This window comes from Condylura cristata, unplaced genomic scaffold (genome assembly GCF_000260355.1).
Source record: "Condylura cristata isolate star-nosed mole 26May11 unplaced genomic scaffold, ConCri1.0 scaffold00026, whole genome shotgun sequence".
Taxonomy (NCBI): Eukaryota; Metazoa; Chordata; class Mammalia; order Eulipotyphla; family Talpidae; genus Condylura; species Condylura cristata.
In genome coordinates, this window is record NW_004567127.1 from 8,467,327 (window position 1) to 8,485,943 (window position 18,617).

Here is an 18,617-nt window from a genome sequence, read left to right on the forward strand (position 1 = left end):
GTGCTTTAACCCGCTGCGCCACCAGGGAGGGCCAGTACTTGCGTGTTTTAAGGGAGAAAAAGAATTCCCTGCTACACCAAACTGCTTAGAATCTCCTTCCGTATGCTTCTTTAAAACATAACATGTGTTGATGGGAAACCCACAGGATTACAATTGAGATAAAAAAAAAAAAAAAGTACAAAATGATGTAAAAATAAACTGTTATATTATTAAAAAAAATTATAAAAAAAAACACAATGTGTGTTATTACCACATCCTTCCATCTCTGTCTTAAAATATCTTCTGTTTTTTGTTTCCTTATGGGGAAACCAGTAAAGTGAAAGCCCGGTTTTTAGCTCCATGCTGCCATCCCTCTCACTCCCTTTGTGTGTGCTTTTGTTTTAGTTCTACTGTGAGCTCGTTCCTTCCCCATCGGGCACACTCTCACTCATCCCTCACAATCAGACTCCTTGAAAACCTTTCCTAGCATTAAGTCACTCTCTCAATTGGAAATACATCTGACTTTTAACAAAGTCCTCTATGAGCTCCCATGTCAATCTTTTCTATTAGTCTGCAAGATAACCCAATGGATGTTTTATTTACCTTTATATTCCCCAAGGCCCAGTATATAGTATGGAACCAAATTAACCTGGGTTCAAATCTTGATTATCTTAAAAATGGTAGTGTGTTCAATTTAGTGTACAGAAGTTTTACTTTTCAATGTGTTTAACATATCTTTTTATATTTTAGATATAAAAAACACCACCACTATTCCACTCACGAACATCAAGTTAATAATAAATTCCAGTTCTGCCCCTTGTTATATGGCCTCATGAAATTTCCTCTTACAACTGCAAAATGTACATTTTATGTAAAAGTAAGTCCAACTCAATTCTGACTTAGATAAGCTTTAAGTAATCTGAAGTAACAGATCTTATGTAATTCTCAACAGAATAGCCTCTCCTCTACCTACGGGTGTGAAATAAGAAATTAAACCCTGAGACTCCAAGAAGCTACAGTCACAGATGACTATAGATAACTAGGCACTGTATTAACAATTACCTTATGCTGTTCCTATTCACTTACTACTTTTAAAAGACATAAAGAAATCTAGGAACTCATAATCTAGAAATACTATCCAGGATACATGCAAGGTTTTAAGAAAAGCAAAATGGTATACCCATTTTGTTTCTTAAGAGAAATGATTCTTTAAGGTGTTCTAATATTCACTGAACCTGACCAAATAAAGTAATGCCTAAGCACCCAGACCATTTAAAATTCCTGAACACTGAAAGGAAAACTAGTTGAAAAATTTATAAATGTTAAGAATATATAAAATTTAGTAGCGCTCATAATTTGAATGTAAAAGTATACTTTCTCCCCAGCTATATAGAGTTATAGGTAAAACTGTTAAGATAATATTTCTTGCTGCTAATTCTGAAAGAATGCCATATCACTGTAAAAGGCAATTTCTACATATGCTGACCATCAAATACTATTTCTAATACTAAAACACTACTTTATAGTAGGTGTTTTTAACTTTTTGATGTTCTTTTCCACCTACTACCTCATTATCATACTGTCAGTCATATGAGGAATTTGGATCATTATTATTCCTAGTATAATTAAGACCCAGCTATTTGCCTAAAGTTAGACAGCCCTCACCAGAGTCAATTCTGAAACCTACAAGTGTTGATTAGATCATCTACCTGGCTTTTCTCCTTGAATGGTTTGGTAGCTTAAAATTTATATTTAAATGGACTGAAATATTTTGTGATATTTTTCAAACAATCTAGGTATACTTACACATGCGGTACTATGTTTAAAAAAAATAGCAGCTTAGTTAACAAAGTTGTCTAACTGTAAAATCACCTTTTTCCATGAGAAATTAATATTTGATTTTAATAATTTTTAAGAAAGAGAGACTGAAAAACTTGGACAGCAAGCAGTTTCTCTGAAGACTCCGTATAAAACCAAAGCCCAGTACTTTTTAGTTATCATCTATGTTCTTACTTAACTCACTTTCCCAAAATCAAATTCAATTCTATTTTTACCTCATTACAGTTCCAGTAAGCAAATAGAAACTGAAAGGTTACACATTCATAGTTAAGCAAGGGAGACATACATTTTTTATGAGAATCCACTTGTAGGCATTAACTGACCTGTGATATGAAATTTTAAAAACTAGATTCACTTCCTCTGGTTGAAAAGCTTCCAAATTTCACTTATATATATATACTATTTTTACAAAACTGATGATGTTAGATGAAATAATGCCAAGATACCCAATTCTTCATTTGATATCAACTAACACTGACATGCCTTAAATGGGGAAGAGACATCTATTCCTTAGTATTATTATTTCGGGACCGAGAAAAAAAGAAAAGTAACGTTAAAAGATCAAGAGTTAACACTGTCATCCTCCAATATCTCAAAGCTAGATAATGCCTATTATAAATTCTTTATATACACTAACCTGTAGATCGGAGTTTATCATATCTGATTAAACAGTTTCAATTTTAAGTATGCCAGTCATGCATCAGAGCCCTCTGAACAGAGCAATAAAATGACTCACCAACTGGCTGGAGCCTTAGGTTCTGCAAGCAATAGGTGTCTGCCTGTATGAGAACAAATGTATGTGCCCAACGGACCTTATCCTGGTTGGCCAAAAGGAAGAGGCTGCAAAACTAGTCAGTAGCACAGTACTTGTTTTATAATGGAGAGAATCAAGCTTTGCTCTCAAGAAGACTTATAACTTACGCACAAGTTTAAAATGTCTTCTGTATATATTTTATACCCCAAGTTCACTTACCAGAAAAGTATGACAAAGTAAAATCTAAAAGGATAAAAATCAATTTTGTGATCTCCGTATTAGAAATAACTGAAAGAAATAATACAAGTTCATACTTCAAGAAATGTGAAATCAGAATCACAAGAACAATAAACCCGTATTTAAACCCTCCATTTAATGATTTATGTCAGTTACCACTTAAGTAAAAACTACCAGTTCATATTTGTGATCCAATTCACTGATAGCCTTATGTGAAAAATTACATCATGCCAGTTAATAAAATGTGTATATAAATATGGAATTTAAAAGAAACTTACCCTTTCCTTTGTGTAGTTGATTTTCCAGTTTCTGTAACATTACGAGTGCTAGTGCCAGAAAGTCTGCGAATTAGAACTCATCTTTCAGTTGCTGAATAATAAAGCCATATCCCAAAGTCATTTATAGATGTTGTAATACCTATAAAGAAACAGAGGAAAAAAAGATGTTTAATTATTGTTCTTAGAAATGCTCCCTTTTAAAACCTGATTATTAAAAATATTAAAAAGGGCCCTCCCTGGTGGGGCAGCAGGCTAAATAAAGCTCAGCACTGCAAGCAAGCCACAGTCGCTTCAGTGAGAGTTTGATGCCTGCCCCGGAGGTGACCCACATGGTGTGGCAGACCCTCCTGATCCACCCACTGCTCCCCTCAGCAGTGTACTTCATCAATCTGCCTGTTCTGCTCCACACTCTGTCTCTGGTGAATCCTCTCACTGCCTCTGCACCTCTGACCTGCACCCCCGTTCTATATGCATAAATAAGTCAATCTTTTAAAATATATATTAAAAAGGAAGTAATCCACTGTATATCAGTGTTTTTTTTTTTAAATTAAGGCTTCTTAATTAAAACAACTAGATATAGGAACAACGGCCAATTTACAGTACTCTGAACATTCATACTAAACCATTTCATTCTCTATATCTACACACACGTGCATATTCATTCACACATTTATGCATGAATCTTACAGTATTTTGTCACTATGAACTTCAATAACAGATTCTTGATTGTTGTTCCTCAGTAAGGAAAATCAGCCTATTTATAAAGTTACTATTATTACAATTAGAAAACAATTAAAATTACACTTAAAAAAGGCAATGAGGAACCACTCCTTAAACCCTTAGTCCATATCCATCCCTACACAGAAAGCTCGAAACCTACCTCTACCATAGTTTCTAAACCATGTAGCACCTCTCAAACAGTACTAAAATATCCTCAACTATGTGTGTCAAAAATGCGTTTTGCCTCACTATGAAGAGTAGGCTAGTACAGAATGGGAAGGAAAGGAAAAGACAGAAGCATAACAAAGTAAGAACCAAACAACCAATCAGGATAGGCAATCGTCACCCCTGGCCTTGTAGAGACCTCTAGTAACTTTCAAGCTACTACCCAACAATGGCCCCTTGTTGAAATATTTTTTAAGTATTTTAAAGTAAATGTCATTAATGCACAGATCCAAGAATCTTTTCATGAGCGTTAATATTCTAATTACACACTTTTATTCCATAGAATATTTATATTTCTGCAACATAAGCAGTGGTCCTCAAGTTCTAAAGCATACACAAAATCAGCCGGAGCTCATTCCACTCAATGGATCTGCAAGGAAGCCCCAAAAGCCTGCATTTGTAACAAGGCAGGGTGCTAGTGATGCTAAGGATGCTGGTCTGAGGACCACACTTCCAATATAAGAGAGTCTAATACACCTAGTAACATATGTACTACACTGAACCTAGGTTAGTGTTTTAAAGTTTTGGCTTTGATTTTCAAGCCAACTTAAGAAGTTGAGTGTGTGTGTGTGTTTAAGAGTTGTCACCAGAGCAGTGGTTCTCTTGGCTACACATTAGAATCACCTGGGCCACTTAAAACAAAACAAAGCAAATAAAACTTGGCCTCAACGGTCCCTCTCGACTTCAGATCAATTTAAAACAATCTCTCAGAGATAGGTCCAGTTATTGGTATTAAAAAGTTCCACAGGTGACTCTAATGTATTCTCAACTTTGAGATCTCTGCGAATAAAAGCCGAACAACTCCAATTAAGGAGTCTTGCTTACTTAGGTATTTCTACATAAAAAAGAATATACACAAACAAGAGTATACATGAAAGTTATATTGAGCGCAAGGTAATACTACTGATAGTCTATTTCTATTAGCTGAAACACAACTTCCATGAAACATCAATTTTCCCAGTGTGCCTTTAAATATGTAATAAACACACACACATATTCACACAGCATACAAAAGTGTTCTATACAATATACACATTTTATATAGCCTCTCAAAACATCAATTTTGGCTGTACTGATAGCTCTACTCTGGACATAGATGTGCAGACTAAGTTTTTCAGTAAGTCCTTTTACTGAGTAAAAGGAAATGTCCTGGTCACCTGAGGTGAGATATCAGTGCTACACTTAAAATTGTATAAACACATGTATCTGCTGGTTTACGCAGGATGAGTCATGCTACCTGAAGACCACCTAAAGTGATTTTCAGAGTGGAAATTTGGTTTCATGGCACTAGAAAAATCCCAAGATATGAAATACAGAAAGCAAAGTCAGTGTTTCATATTAGCAACTTTGTAACTACAGAAGAAGCCTTCCTGACAACTTGCTGAAAGCAGAAAGAATATGAAAGAACATGTTGAGAAAATGAGGACAAAGACACCTCAGAATGGCCAACAATTATGAGCCTGAAAAAGACATCTTTATTATGGTATTTAAATGAAAGAACACTGATGCTCTTGAAACTAATTATTCTTACAGAATCCAAAATGAAAATTCAAAGTGACTCCAGAATTAAGTGAGTATATTTGTATATACACATTTAAAGCTATTTTCCATGATTGTGCTATACTAATTTATTTTTGAAAGAAATTTTTCATTGACTTGTAAATGGCTGAACAAATGCTTGTTTTAAATTACTTACATTGCATTGGTCTTTGATTATAGCTAATTAATTTTTCAAATATTTGGGTACACACTACACATGTGTTTTTCTAGATCTTGGGAATAACTGAAGGAAATCTGTTACTTTCCTAAGACTGTCAAATTTTGATCAAATCATATTACTCCCCCTACTTAAACCTTCTAATGGCTTTCTAATTGCCACCAGCACTAAGAACACTATCCAAAGCCTTTATCCTTGAGAGCAAGGCCCTAACTTAAAATTTACAATCTAGGGGCCCTCCCTGGTGGCGCAGCGGGTTAAAGCAGAGCACTAAGAAGCTAAAGTCACTTCCACATGAGTTCGATTCCCGCCTGCCCCGGAGGCGATCCACATGGCGTGGCAGACCTCTCCTGACCCGCCCGCTGCTCCCCTCAGCAGTGTACTTCGTCGATCTGCCTGTTCTGCTCCCCACTCTGTCTCTGGTGAATCCTCTCACCCTCTGCATCTCTGGCCTATACCCCAGTTCTGTATGAATAAATAAATAAATCTTTAAAAAAAAAAAAAAAAATTTACAATCTATATCCCTTCTTTCTTCAGAATGTAAGCTCCTTGAGAAAAACCTGTTTGTTATTTCACCAATACACACCAAAATCTAGAAACAATGTCTATTAAGCACACAATTGATACCCAAATATTTGAATTAATTAGCTATAATTATGGTAGACAAACCCATAAAGATAATTCAAAATGGAAACCTTCAACCACTCACAAGTCAGAAATACACTCAACTTTACCTATAATTTCCTTTCTGTTTCAATCTTACTAGTAACATAGGTAGGAGGAAGTAGAGGTAAGTGATGGAACATTTATGGAAAATAGGCATATACAAATGTACACTTAATCGTAGAATTAAATTCAATTTTAAGATTGACGACATCACATAATTTACAGATTAACATCTGAAAACTTAAGAGATCATTCAATCACTTCCGAGATGTATATCCCTGAATGACTGAAGTTTTCTGGTATCTTTTTAGCATTTCATAAATTAAACAGTGACCCTGCCTCACAGACTGTTACAAGGTAAAATTAAACACTAAGCTAGTCTAAATTCCTTGGAGGAAAAAAAAAAAATCACACAACTAAAAATTGTTAAGTGACAATGTCAAATGGTAAGTTCCATGTCCTCTGGAAGTTTCACTCAGCTTACCCTTGTTCACAGTTTTGAATCTATCGTTTGGAAGCTTTTCTTCTCAGTTTCACACTCAGAACACTATTCTGTCACTCCTTCCTGGGCTTCTTTTCCAGTACCATCTTCCCTTTCCATGCTTTAGCTGACATTATCTCAAGTTTATACTTCATTACTCTCCTCTCTCGAGTCAGTTTTGCTCAACATAAGGCCACTGACCATAAACTACATCAGATTTACCTTGGGAACTTGTAAAAGAACAAAAGGCTCCTAGGTCGTGCTGGCCCTAACAAATCCCAGTATGTCTGGAGTTGGAGCCAAGGGACTGTATGCTTCCCAAGAACTGTAAATCTGATACATTCTACAGTTTGAAATCCACTGCCAAGTTTTAATTCCATCCCAGAATACCCAAGTAAAAAAAAGGGGTGAGACATGATAGGAAGTGATCAAGAACCTTAGTTGGAGCAAAGATCTGGTTAGAACCCTGGCTCTATCACACTAGCTGTCAGATTATGGTTTGTGGTACTTAGGAGAGACAATATATGTACAGAACTTGGCATAATTCTTTGCCTAAAGTGCATATTTAATAAATGGTTGCTATTATTAGCATTGGTGCTTTATGTAAGTATTTACCAATTAGTTATTTCTTACATCCCACCCTACTTAAACTGGCTTGCCCTCAGGAGTTCTTATCTTCGTTGATCCAACCATCCTACCAGTTTTCTATGTTAAAACCTCCATCCATCATCAACAAACTTGTCACTATTTTTGCATGCTTGTCTGACACCTAAAACCCTCATGCCATCAATCCATTCTTTTCCAACAAATTTATTCATAAGGCTTTTCTTAACCATCACAGTATAAAGTAGCCTGTTTGTACAACTATTTACTTATCCATATCAACTATATTAATTCACTAGTAATTTATCAAATTGACACCTTTCCTATACTATAATCTTCTCCCCTGATACTTAACTCTTGTATCTGGTTTTTCCCTACTAGAATAAATGTGACTGTGGTAGACTATTTGCTATTTTCTTCTGTCAGCTCAGCATCTCAGTTCTTATTAACAGGGCAGCATTCAAATGACTTCACAGAAACCCTTCCTAAAAGCTTACTATTTCAGCCATTTGCAGAAACAAGTAATTTTACCTCAAGGTCAAAATCTAAAACAATTTTATCTGAGGTTTGAAGGAACTTTATTATCCAATAAATTCCTCTGCTAAACTTTAAAACTAGATTATAATTCAAGTTATTAAGTTTAAAAAAGTCTTTTAACCAGGGAGACTTAGAGTAATTTGGAGTGGGAGATGAGATGGTGATCCATAAGCCATTATCAGATATACTATTTCAAAAAGAAAATGCTGCATAAAAGCCTTAAGCACTAAATTTATTGCCTCAGATGAACAGCTTGTAAACAATGTGACAAGCTACAGATATGGCAAATTTATAAAATCTATATTGTTTTACTGAAATAAAGGTAATCCCTATTTTCAATTTAAGTACATCCAGGCTTTCAAAATGAGCACAATTCAATTCAGAGATGCTCTTAGAACCATTTCCCTTAAAGTAGGACTATTTTCTAAACTGAGATTATAGGAAAGACACTCGGAAACAACACAAATAACTGAAGAGTTTTCAGTTTATATAATCAGAACTGTACAACACTCAGCCCAATTTAATAATTTTCCTTCATAGAATAGCTGTAAATAAAAACACTCCATGAATTTAAAAATGTTTGTCATATTATTTTGTATGACACAGCCTCTTACCCTGCTTGCAACATTTTTTTTTTTTTTAAGTCTGAGACCTTAGAGATTGGTACCAACAGAAATATGGAGACTGTGACATAATTTTCAAATCACTAGATATGTTTGCCAACTGCAAAAAATAATGAGTTTTCAGTATGAACTAGCCAGCGAACCAAAATACACTGGAAACTAACATTTTCAACAGGGACAAAATGTTTAAAGAAATGTAGGTGAGAGATTACTTAACAAAAATTTTAGATGGGCAGCCAATTCATGGGTAGATGCTTAAAACTTTTAGAATGATACTGAGAACCCAAGAAAAACCACTGGATTTCATTTTTCTGTATTTACTGTTTTAAAGTATGTGTGCGTAAACAATCCAGCTAAACAATCCAAGGAAGGAGTTCAATCAAACCTGAAGGAGAGTAGCTAATACAAATCTACTGTTGTAACAACAATCATTCCTCTAAAAGGAAAAATATCTTAAAAAAAAAATCACGATAAAGAAAATTTCTATTCAAAATTTTTTATCCCATTTAAAACAAAGCCAGGAACCCTAAGTTGTATTATACACTAAAAAAGTTATGCTTGTGCTAAGCTGTCACAGTTTCCAATACTCAGTATCAGGAGAGGCTGGAAAGACCTTCGTCCAGAAGGACCAATTAAACAATGAAACTTTAATAGACAAAAGCCAGACCTTTCTCAACACTTTCCATTCACTTCCCTAAAGTTACAATCGCTTAATTTTATAATTAACCTCATTGTGGTATAAGAAAAAAAAACTAACCATTTCTAGCTAAATTATCACTCCCACTATGATGGTCCACTTTTTTTGGACTATGTACCGTATTACATACTTTTTTTTTTTTTTTGCTATGTATTATAATATTCTTAACTTGGAGACTTATAAAACAGTGTTTACAACAAGCAACGTTTTCACAGTAGTTCTTCCACCATCATCAAACCACAACTAAGGGTGAAGGTCACACAGTGAATGGAATATACCAAATTTTTAAGCCCTCAGGGTAGTAGGTCCCAGTTCCATAGAACCACATAAAGAGAATTTTTCCAAATAAATGTTTCAAATAAAATAAATTTTAAAAATTTAAATACCAAGTAGAAGACCTGGCTGGGAATTTGTAAATACAACAGTTGGTGATGGGAAGAAGCTAGAAACATAGCAGAGTGCCCAAGGCCTTCCATCCAAACAACCTGAAACATTAAAAGCCCTCACCCTATTAATTATAAAGCATTTTGACCTCTAAAAGCCCTCTTACCTGGTTATAAGAGTTTATACAGCTGTTTGCCACTGGAACACCACCTTGCAGAGTATAATCGTGGCATCCTCGGTTGATAATCACCTGTTGCCTAAGTAATCATCATCCCGCATGGTGCAAGACAGCACTAGGGCTCTTCCATCCGAGGTTAAGATTCAAAACAAGCCCAACAAGCCTGCATTTCAAGGTGGTCTTCGTCTGCAACTAGTTAAGTTTAAAACTGGCAAACAACAATGGTGTCTGAAGCCAAAGGTGCAGCACTGCTGGCTTCCTCTTGAACTCCAGCGTTGTCACTGTGCACCGAAGTCTCCTGCGGCAAACAGGGAGTTGTTCTCCTGTACTGGGAACAGCTTCCAAAGCTCAGGAGCCCCTGTACAGGATAATGCAGGAACTAAAGGCAAACACTTTTTTCCTCCTTAGGGATGCCTCCATTTTTTCCTCACAATCTGTACTACCAACCGAAGTGACTGGGCCTGAGTGTGCGTTCGTACCTATGAAACCGTCACGGTGCATGCTCATCCAAGGCATGTGGAACCACAGGTCAAATAAGGCACAGATACCGAGTAACGGTTCTAATTACAAACGCTAGCTCTCAGGAACTCTTCATCCATTCAGAACTAAACCCATCACTGCATAACTCTGGTAAGAAGCCCCTGGAGATGGAGGAGCTCCTCAAATGTGTCAGGAAAGGCTTTATTAACATCATCATTAACATTTTAAAAGCAAGTGGAGCATTTCTCCTTCTTTTGGCAATTTGGTGCAAATGTTAAGTGCAAGACAAAGCAATTTCAAACTTTTTCTTCAAATTAAAAATGAAACTAAGGCCAAACGTGATGGGTGAACAAAATAAATCAAAACTTAAATTTCAGCAACTCCGGCTCTTCAAACCAGCAAAGCCCCAGACTCGTGCACTGTGGTGAGGCTTACGGTGCTTGCCCGGGCTTCTTGTGTGCCAGCAAACAGCACCATTTCCTCAGCAAGTTGAGGACTGAGAAGCAAGTGATCCCCTTCACTGCAAACAAAGGGGGTCACAGTGACACTAGTGATCCTTCAGAATTGATACACCGCAATAGTCAAAATGATGGTCTCCCTGCTTCTTGCTCAAGACTTAAAAGATCTGAGCAGCAGCAAGTACCCCCTCAGCTGCAAACAAAGGGGTCAAAGGTTTGCCGTCAATTCACTTCCAGGCAGAAAAACATTTTCCTCAAAAGAAACAATTTATTTAGAATAAAACAAAAGCAGCTCAACTGTGAGCGCACGTTTGAGTGACAGCTACTTTTAAGCTGTGTGAGCCATAAAAAGGGTTTTTTCTTTACTTTTCCAGAAATCTTGTGTACACAGCACAAAGCAAAGGTCATTTTTTTTCCACTTAAAACACCGGCATTGGCATCACAATAGCAGATACACAACTTTAAGCTGCCATTTTAGTAAAATGCACAAATACTAAACAGATTAGCTTTTCTTCCATCAAGAGGCCCATGTAAACTCCACATAAGCCACAACTTCTCTTCAAAAAGGTCCATTAGAGCTTTGAATTCCATATCTTCATCTGCTGTTCACCAGTTTTGCTTGCAGGGGGGGAAAAAAAGGTTATTCAGTACAAATGTTTACAATATTAAAAATATATATATTTCCCCTATGCCATTATAGATGAACATAAACATTAACAGGACCTTCCTGGACAGTCCATCGTGACTTCATAAAGCACCAATAATACCCACTGGCACAAACCTTGAAATGAAATTACTGTATGAACAGACAAGTAACAAGTAGAATAGGGTGGGTTTTTTTTACTAAAAGACTGCAATTAATTTAGGATTACAGGACTGAAAAAATCCTTTATACTCATGTAACTGAGTAAAACATGTCAAGAAATTTCAGAAAAAGCAAGTTTCTAATTAATATGTCATTATAACTTAAAATGTTGATTTGAAACTATAAAAAGGTGGAGTTCAGTCAAACTTCTAGCGCCTCTATTTCACTCTGTAACTTAAATGGAGCAACTCAACTACTCCGTTATTTGCAGAAGGGCTCAAGATACAAAGCCGCTTAAAAATCCACCTTCATCTGTGTTACCAAAGACAGCAGCCGTTACTTTCTTTTAAGAAACACTCATACAATCACTAAACAGCCAAAGAACACTTTGGGACTTTACTCATCAACTGTTTAAATCATACACATAAAATTCTTCATTATGCTTAACAGTTCACTGTGGTTACTGAAATAATGTTCTCCCTTTAGGGACATCACCATAACCAGAATGTTAACAGTCAGCTCCACACTTCTGTATCTCAAAGCCAAACACTGTGGCAGAGACAGAAAAAAAGGGGGAAAAAAAAAATCTCCAGAAATACTCTCCAGAAAATTTTTCCCACATAGGAGGTCATTAAGGCCCTCTTCTCACGAGAGTTTCCTAATTCTGCTACCAGTTTTTGATGAATGGTTCCTCTATGGACCCAAAAACTATAATTCAAACTGGACTTGCATAAAGAGCAAGTCATGTCTAAAAAACGTGAATTTGCATTTTTTTTAAAAAAGCATCATCAGTGAAAACCTGCTCATAAAAGTTCTTAAATAAACTTAAAACAGTGTTTGACTCTGAAACACACTTTACTTGTACTATTCCTCAAGTGATCTAATTAATTGAATCAAGAAGGGCCAGAGTATATTACCTTCAAAATGTAAAAAGCAATTTTAAGATGCAATCCTTAAAGGGAACACTCTACTCTCAGTTCAGTTACAGTATACATCTTACACCAGGTATTTAATTTTGTGTGGAAAACTCATCATAGGAATCTGTTAGGACCAGCAAATAAAAAAAAAAAAAACTGGGTCGGGGCTAGATAATTGCCTCATTTTCCATCAACTCTGAAGTTGAGTTTTAAAAGTCTTCATTAGTTTGGTATTTTTTGCCAGTAACTTAGTAATCATTAAATGGTACATAAACTGAAGAGATTTTCTTTCCATGCATTTGAACCCAGTTTCAGAAAATCAAAAAATTTTTAAGGTAAAAGAAAAATCGGTTGTCAAGCAGAACATCCAATGTAGGGATTATGAAATTCTGACTAATGAGAATTAGAACCAGATAGTTTTGGACTTTTGCTTTCATTCCATTCTGAAGATCTGAGTAGATACTTCACAAATATTATACCTAGGTAACACAAATAAGAGATTCATCTAGTGATGGCACTTGGTAGGTAAGCACCAAACTAAACATAATTAGTTACCTATAATACATACATTTAGAAAGGTACCAAGCTGTTGTTTCAAAAAACATTGAAGCACAAATTGCCAAGATCTAACAAAAGCCCTCATGTCAGATAGATTCAAACAAACATGGAGCAAAAACCACAGTAAGCTGTCACATCAATAAACTTAAAAACAAAACAAAAAAGAGAGAAAACCACACATATTTTGTTATTACAGTAAAAATCGGGAGTCATGGACTTCGCTCTAAAAGAGCAAAATCATTTGTCCAACCATCTTATCAATAGATATTCAAAAGTTAATGGGTAGTGACTTTATTTAAACTGGAAAAATGTATCTAGTCACAAATTGTACTCTGACCCCATGGAGTGCACACCTGCATTAGTTTGTCAGCAGGTACCTTACTCTCAGTATATTGACATTCTGGTCATAGCTTTTTAAAAGCAAGAAGCACTTAGTCTTAATGATATTTTCCCCTCCTTATAAGCACACCAAGAACTGTTGTGTTCATCTTCCTCCTCTGAAAATGACTAATTTTTCCAGTTTAAAAACAAAAACCTCCAAACTTAAAATTTATAAAAGCACAGTGAAAATTAAAATGGATGACACAGCAGTGATGAGGCTCTCATGCTCACATGCATTTAGACACCTGTCAAAACGGAAAATAATAAATTACATGACATTTCCCTGGGTTATTATTGGTGCTATTTCAAAACTACCAGCTTTGATAACAGAAAGAAAACAGTTGGCTTCTGCTAGGCTTTCAACAAGTCACTTTCACAGAACAGAAACATGACCATGATCCAAAAGGTCCTAAAGTTTCTAATCATAATTAATTATCAAGGGCTTTAGCTAAGGTCCTCGGTATTTAAACCAAGGGGGGTGGGGGGGGAATGTACTAATGACCTGAGAAACTAGGAGTTGGGGCAGGAGGGTGACAAATAAGAGTAAAAACAAAAACAGTCACAACAAAAAAGAAAAGAATCCATTACTAGTAACCAGCAAAAGCCCTTGTTAAGAACCAGGAGTTGATAAAATCTTCAGCTCTGGAAAAAAACAAAAACAAACAAAAAAAAACTGTGAGGGTAGGTTAAGCTAATCTGTATTAACTTCTGGTATTATGTGAAAATAAAATAATAAAAAAGGGTTTTCCTACACTGACATTTCAATTCTGAAATTGGTAAAAATATTAACCATGAAATTTCAAAATTATTCAAAACAATTTCAACAATGTAATGTAACCACTACTGTATACGCTTGAAAAAATATATAAGCAACAGTTTTACAGAGCATGTCAAAGGCATTTCACCATGACTTGAAAAATCTGTAATGTAGATATGGCTGATTAATGCCCAGTGAAAACAAGATGACTTTTATGAGCCTGCAGACAACTCTTCTTTCTATTACTGAAGTCAGAAATGTGAATGGATACAAAAACAAAACTTAACTTTGATGGAAAACATTTATGTTTTGAAATATGCACAATTAAGTTACAACTGTACCTGCTAAACCTCTCTGAAAGTCACTGGAAATACCACCACAAACCAGTAATTGAATTGACCAAAGAATTTCGATGTTAAAAGCACCTACTCACTTCTTGCACACTAGTGTAAGCATTAAGACACGTATGGTTTGTAACATATACCTCAAAAGTTACAGCTACAAACCAAAAGTGCATATATGGGATACAGAACTCAAGAACTAATGATAAAAATGCATATGTTAAAGAGATTCTCTGGGAATAAACCATGTATTTTAAGAGAAATACTCATAAACCTGATTAAAATTATATTGCTATTCCATTTACTTTTGAGATTCCTGATCAAATTTCAGCCACACAAATAACATTTCTGGCACAGGGACTATTTACCTACGTACCAATCAAGCCCTTTTTAGATGTCTATTACCATCTTTATATAGTCATTGGGCTTTTTCCTCCAAAAGCCTGACTTTTCAAAATTTTGGTTTTGTAACTTTGAGGAATTCTTTTTTAAGCTCAAGGTTTTTCTTTAAAAAAAAAAAGAAGGGGGGAAGTTACTCATAAAATTGGGAACTCCTAATTAAAGCAAACCCATCTGCCTGCTACCTTCAGGGCATCCCTTTCATTTTAAAATACAGCTAAACTGTCCTGACTTCTATTTTAAAGAGGCTTATAAAAATATAAAAAAGAAAAAAGCTACAACTAAACAAGTAATCAAAAAGAAAACATCATCTGATGCTGTATCCCATTACGTATCACAAAACAGGACCCATGTCAAAGTAGTAAATACAAGTTACACATGGACTTTAGGACGCACCACGGACAATGATCATGACCAGGTAATCTTCTTCAGATTTGGCCAGTGCCTTGGCAGGGGAATCCAGGAACTGCTGGGAGAACTCACAGGGTGGGAAGGCATGAAGGACCCCGGTGTTTTCCTTGTCTTTGTTGCCTCCCACAGGGAGGCTGATCACCCCAGCTGCCTGCTTTTGCTTTAAATAGGACACAAGGTTCCTAAGTGGCCTCTGAGTAGAGGTGGCAGTGTCTGACGTGGCTGAGGAAGAGGAGGACCGGCTGTCTGAACTTCCAGGCACAGCCAGAAGAATAGCATAACCATTGGGCCCTGCCACTTTGATGCGTCGAGTTACTTCATCCAACTTGGGCTGGTCCAAACGAAGACGCTGAGTGATTTTGAGTTGGGCCACTTTGCCTCCAGTTGAGCCTTCCACAAGAAGACTGCTGGCCACTTGGAGGTCACCCTGCAACAGATGCATGTTGGAAGGAAAATTGCTGTTCTTCAATAGAAGCATGCCCTGCCAGGCCAAACAGAGTTTAGGAGAGGCTGCTGCTGCTGCTGCCGCCGCCGGGGCTGTCCCACTATCCTGTTTCTGGGAAGGAGACTTCAGCTTCGATGAAGCAGTGCTGGTACTGGGTGCACTCCCATCAGACCGGTCTTCCTTTTTCAGAGGGCTTTTCCCCTCAGTGGAAGCTGCTGCCCGGTGTTTCCTATCCCGTTCAGCTGATGCTGAGTTCTTACGATCTCGCTTATCACCCTGGCTCTTCTCCAAACTGCCTCGTCTGTCTCTGATTGGAGAGGGCCTTTCCAAGAGCAGAGGCCGGGAAGAGCGATCATTATCGCTGTTGTAGCGATCCCGGCTACTGCTCAGCTCTGGACTGCGGTCAGGAGAAGGAGCACAGTGACGTTTCCGTGGGCGATCACTCTCTGGGGACCTATCCAGATGTCGTCCCCCACTGTCCTCCGGGAGCCTTCGCTTTCGAGGCTGGTCTCTGCTACTAGGCAGATCTCGATCACCTCTATCCCGGTCCAAAGACCAGCCATCCCGCCTGCGATCCAGGCTATCCAGTGGCTCATAAGCAGGCACAGCAGTAGCTGCAGTCCGAGTGCTGCGTTCCCGGACCGGCGGCGGGGGTGGTACCCAGTCAGAGTCAGAATACAGGTCCCTGTCACGATCTCTGTAGAGTAAGGGTGGTGTCCTATCCCGAGCACCCCTCAAAGGGTCAGGTGCCCGATGTCCAAAAGCATCTGTCACCAGTTCATAATGAGTTAAGGGCAGAGGCTGCAGATATTGCTGCTGGTAACGATGTTCTGTATCTGCAAAGTCTACTCTAAGGCGACGATCGGGCCCACCCAGTGGGAAGCCCCGCATGTGGGTCCAGGCCGCATGAGCTGCATCCAGGCTCTCATACTGGATATATGCCCAACTATCACCTTTGCGGTAGTCTATGGTACGTATGGTGCCAAACCGGTCAAACTCCCGTGCCAGGGCAGCAAGAGGCACCCAGGGTCCCAGGCCTCCTACCCAGAGGCGGGTGGTGGGTGTTGCTTTACCATAACCAATTTTAATAGGATTCCGAATGATAATTTTTCCAGACATTGCTAATTTGGCCCGGTGAGACATGTCTAGGTTTTCAAATTTAAGAAAGCCATAGGTACTAGTCTGACCCCTTGATGGCCTCTTGATGTCTACTTCTGTGATAACTCCAAAACGATCAAAAGCCCTTCTGAGATCACTCTCTGTCACAGTGATGTCTAAGTTGCCCAAGAAAAGCGTCCGGTTAGCTCGCTGATCATCCTCGGGTGAGATCTCATCCACTTCTCTGAAAGCAGCAGATCCTGCCCCAGCTCCCACCCGCGGCTCAAGACTGTAAGCTGGGCGCACTCGCTCATAAAACGGGTAGTCTCGCTCTCTTTCCAGTTCTCGGGGCAATGGAGGCGGAGGCGGAGGGGGCAGGCGGCCAAGAGCCAATTGCTGCAACCGGTAGTCTCTGTAACCCAAGGCGGCGCCCCCAGGAGAAAGTGATCTTTGGCCGCCGCCACCTCCTCCCGGGGGGTGCCGGTGACCCCCAACAGACGCCCCGGCCAAGCTGGCTGACGGAGGGTAGGAATCTTTGTCCAAGGGGGAGCGGCTGCGGCGCCGGCTCACATACACAGCTTCTATCTTCAGCGGCCGGTCATAGAGCACTAGGCGGCCTCTGGCATGCTTGGCCGCCCGCGCGTCCTCTGACCGCCGGAAGTTCACAAAGGCGACTCGCTCATCCCCGCTGCCAGAACCCGAGAGGTGACTGATTTTGACACTTACATCACCAAAGCGCTTAAACTCATGAAACAGTCCGTCCTCTACCGCCTCGTCACTCAGCTGGGACCCCAACTCGCTTATCTTCAGGGTCTTGTATTCCCCGCCGTCAGGAGCTGAGGAGGCGGCCCCAGAGGAACGTGACTCCCCGCCTCCACCCCGGGAGCTGCTGCGCGACTCGCCCCCGCCCGAAGAATTTTTGGTGCTAGGGGAGCTGTAACTATGCAAGCGGCTACTGGAGCTGCCCCCACCAGTGTCATACTCGCGGCTGCCACCGCGGCTACTGGACTTATCTAGATGAAGGCTGCGCCGAGACCCACCGCCGCTGTCGGTCTTTCCGCTGCTGCTCCCATTGCTGCCGCCAGAGCCCCCTAACTTCTTGCTGCGCTCCCCACGGGATGTCGAGTCCTCACCGCCACGGGAGCGTTTGGGCTTGACTGGGGAGCGCTCTTTTCCCTTCATTATTGCGGGTCGTCGGAGGTCGTCTCCGCGGAGCTGACTAACCCGCCGCCCCGCGCTGGTTTCACACAGCGGAACCGCACGCCGCCATCTTGGACTCCACCGCGGCAAAGGATCCCGCCCCACAGCCTTCATTGGTCAACTATGTCCTCTCTTCTACAGTCTCATTGGGAAAACTGTTTGTCAGTCTTTACATCTCCCCGCGCTCTGGGAAGGCGCCCGCCCAACCACTGTTATTGGGTTCCCAACGCCCCAGACAGAGTATCTCATTGGTTATATTCGTTGTCCATCTTAACGGTTCCTCGCGCCAGGTTGTAGCTCCTCCCCTCACACTCTGTGGTCACCTGATCCAAAATCTGGAGGCGTTGATTGGACAAAAAGTCTGCCCTGTAACGGTACTTCTTGCGCGCTGAAAGCAGTGATCCCGCCTCTTCATCCCTCTCATTGGTTTGTGGCCCCGTCCTTTACCC

The 18,617-nt window shown here is 39.1% G+C and overlaps 1 protein-coding gene across 2 annotated transcripts; it reads right to left on the bottom strand.

Annotated features, from left to right (window-relative positions):
* Window positions 1–11,095: 11,095 nt before the first annotated feature.
* RBM15 (RNA binding motif protein 15) lies at window positions 11,096–18,282 on the bottom strand. 2 transcript variants are annotated; one of them, XM_004689669.2, is made up of 2 exons: window positions 15,411–18,282; window positions 11,096–11,474 (listed from the first exon to the last, which is right to left on the bottom strand). In XM_004689669.2, exons 1-2 carry the CDS (start codon window positions 18,280–18,282, stop codon window positions 11,452–11,454), a joined length of 2,895 nt encoding a protein of 964 aa, XP_004689726.1. In that variant the 3' UTR covers window positions 11,096–11,451. The 2 variants fall into 2 exon arrangements, with proteins under 2 accessions (XP_004689726.1, XP_004689725.1); XM_004689668.2 differs by having other exon boundaries at window positions 15,407–18,282.
* Between the last annotated feature and the right edge of the window lie 335 nt (window positions 18,283–18,617).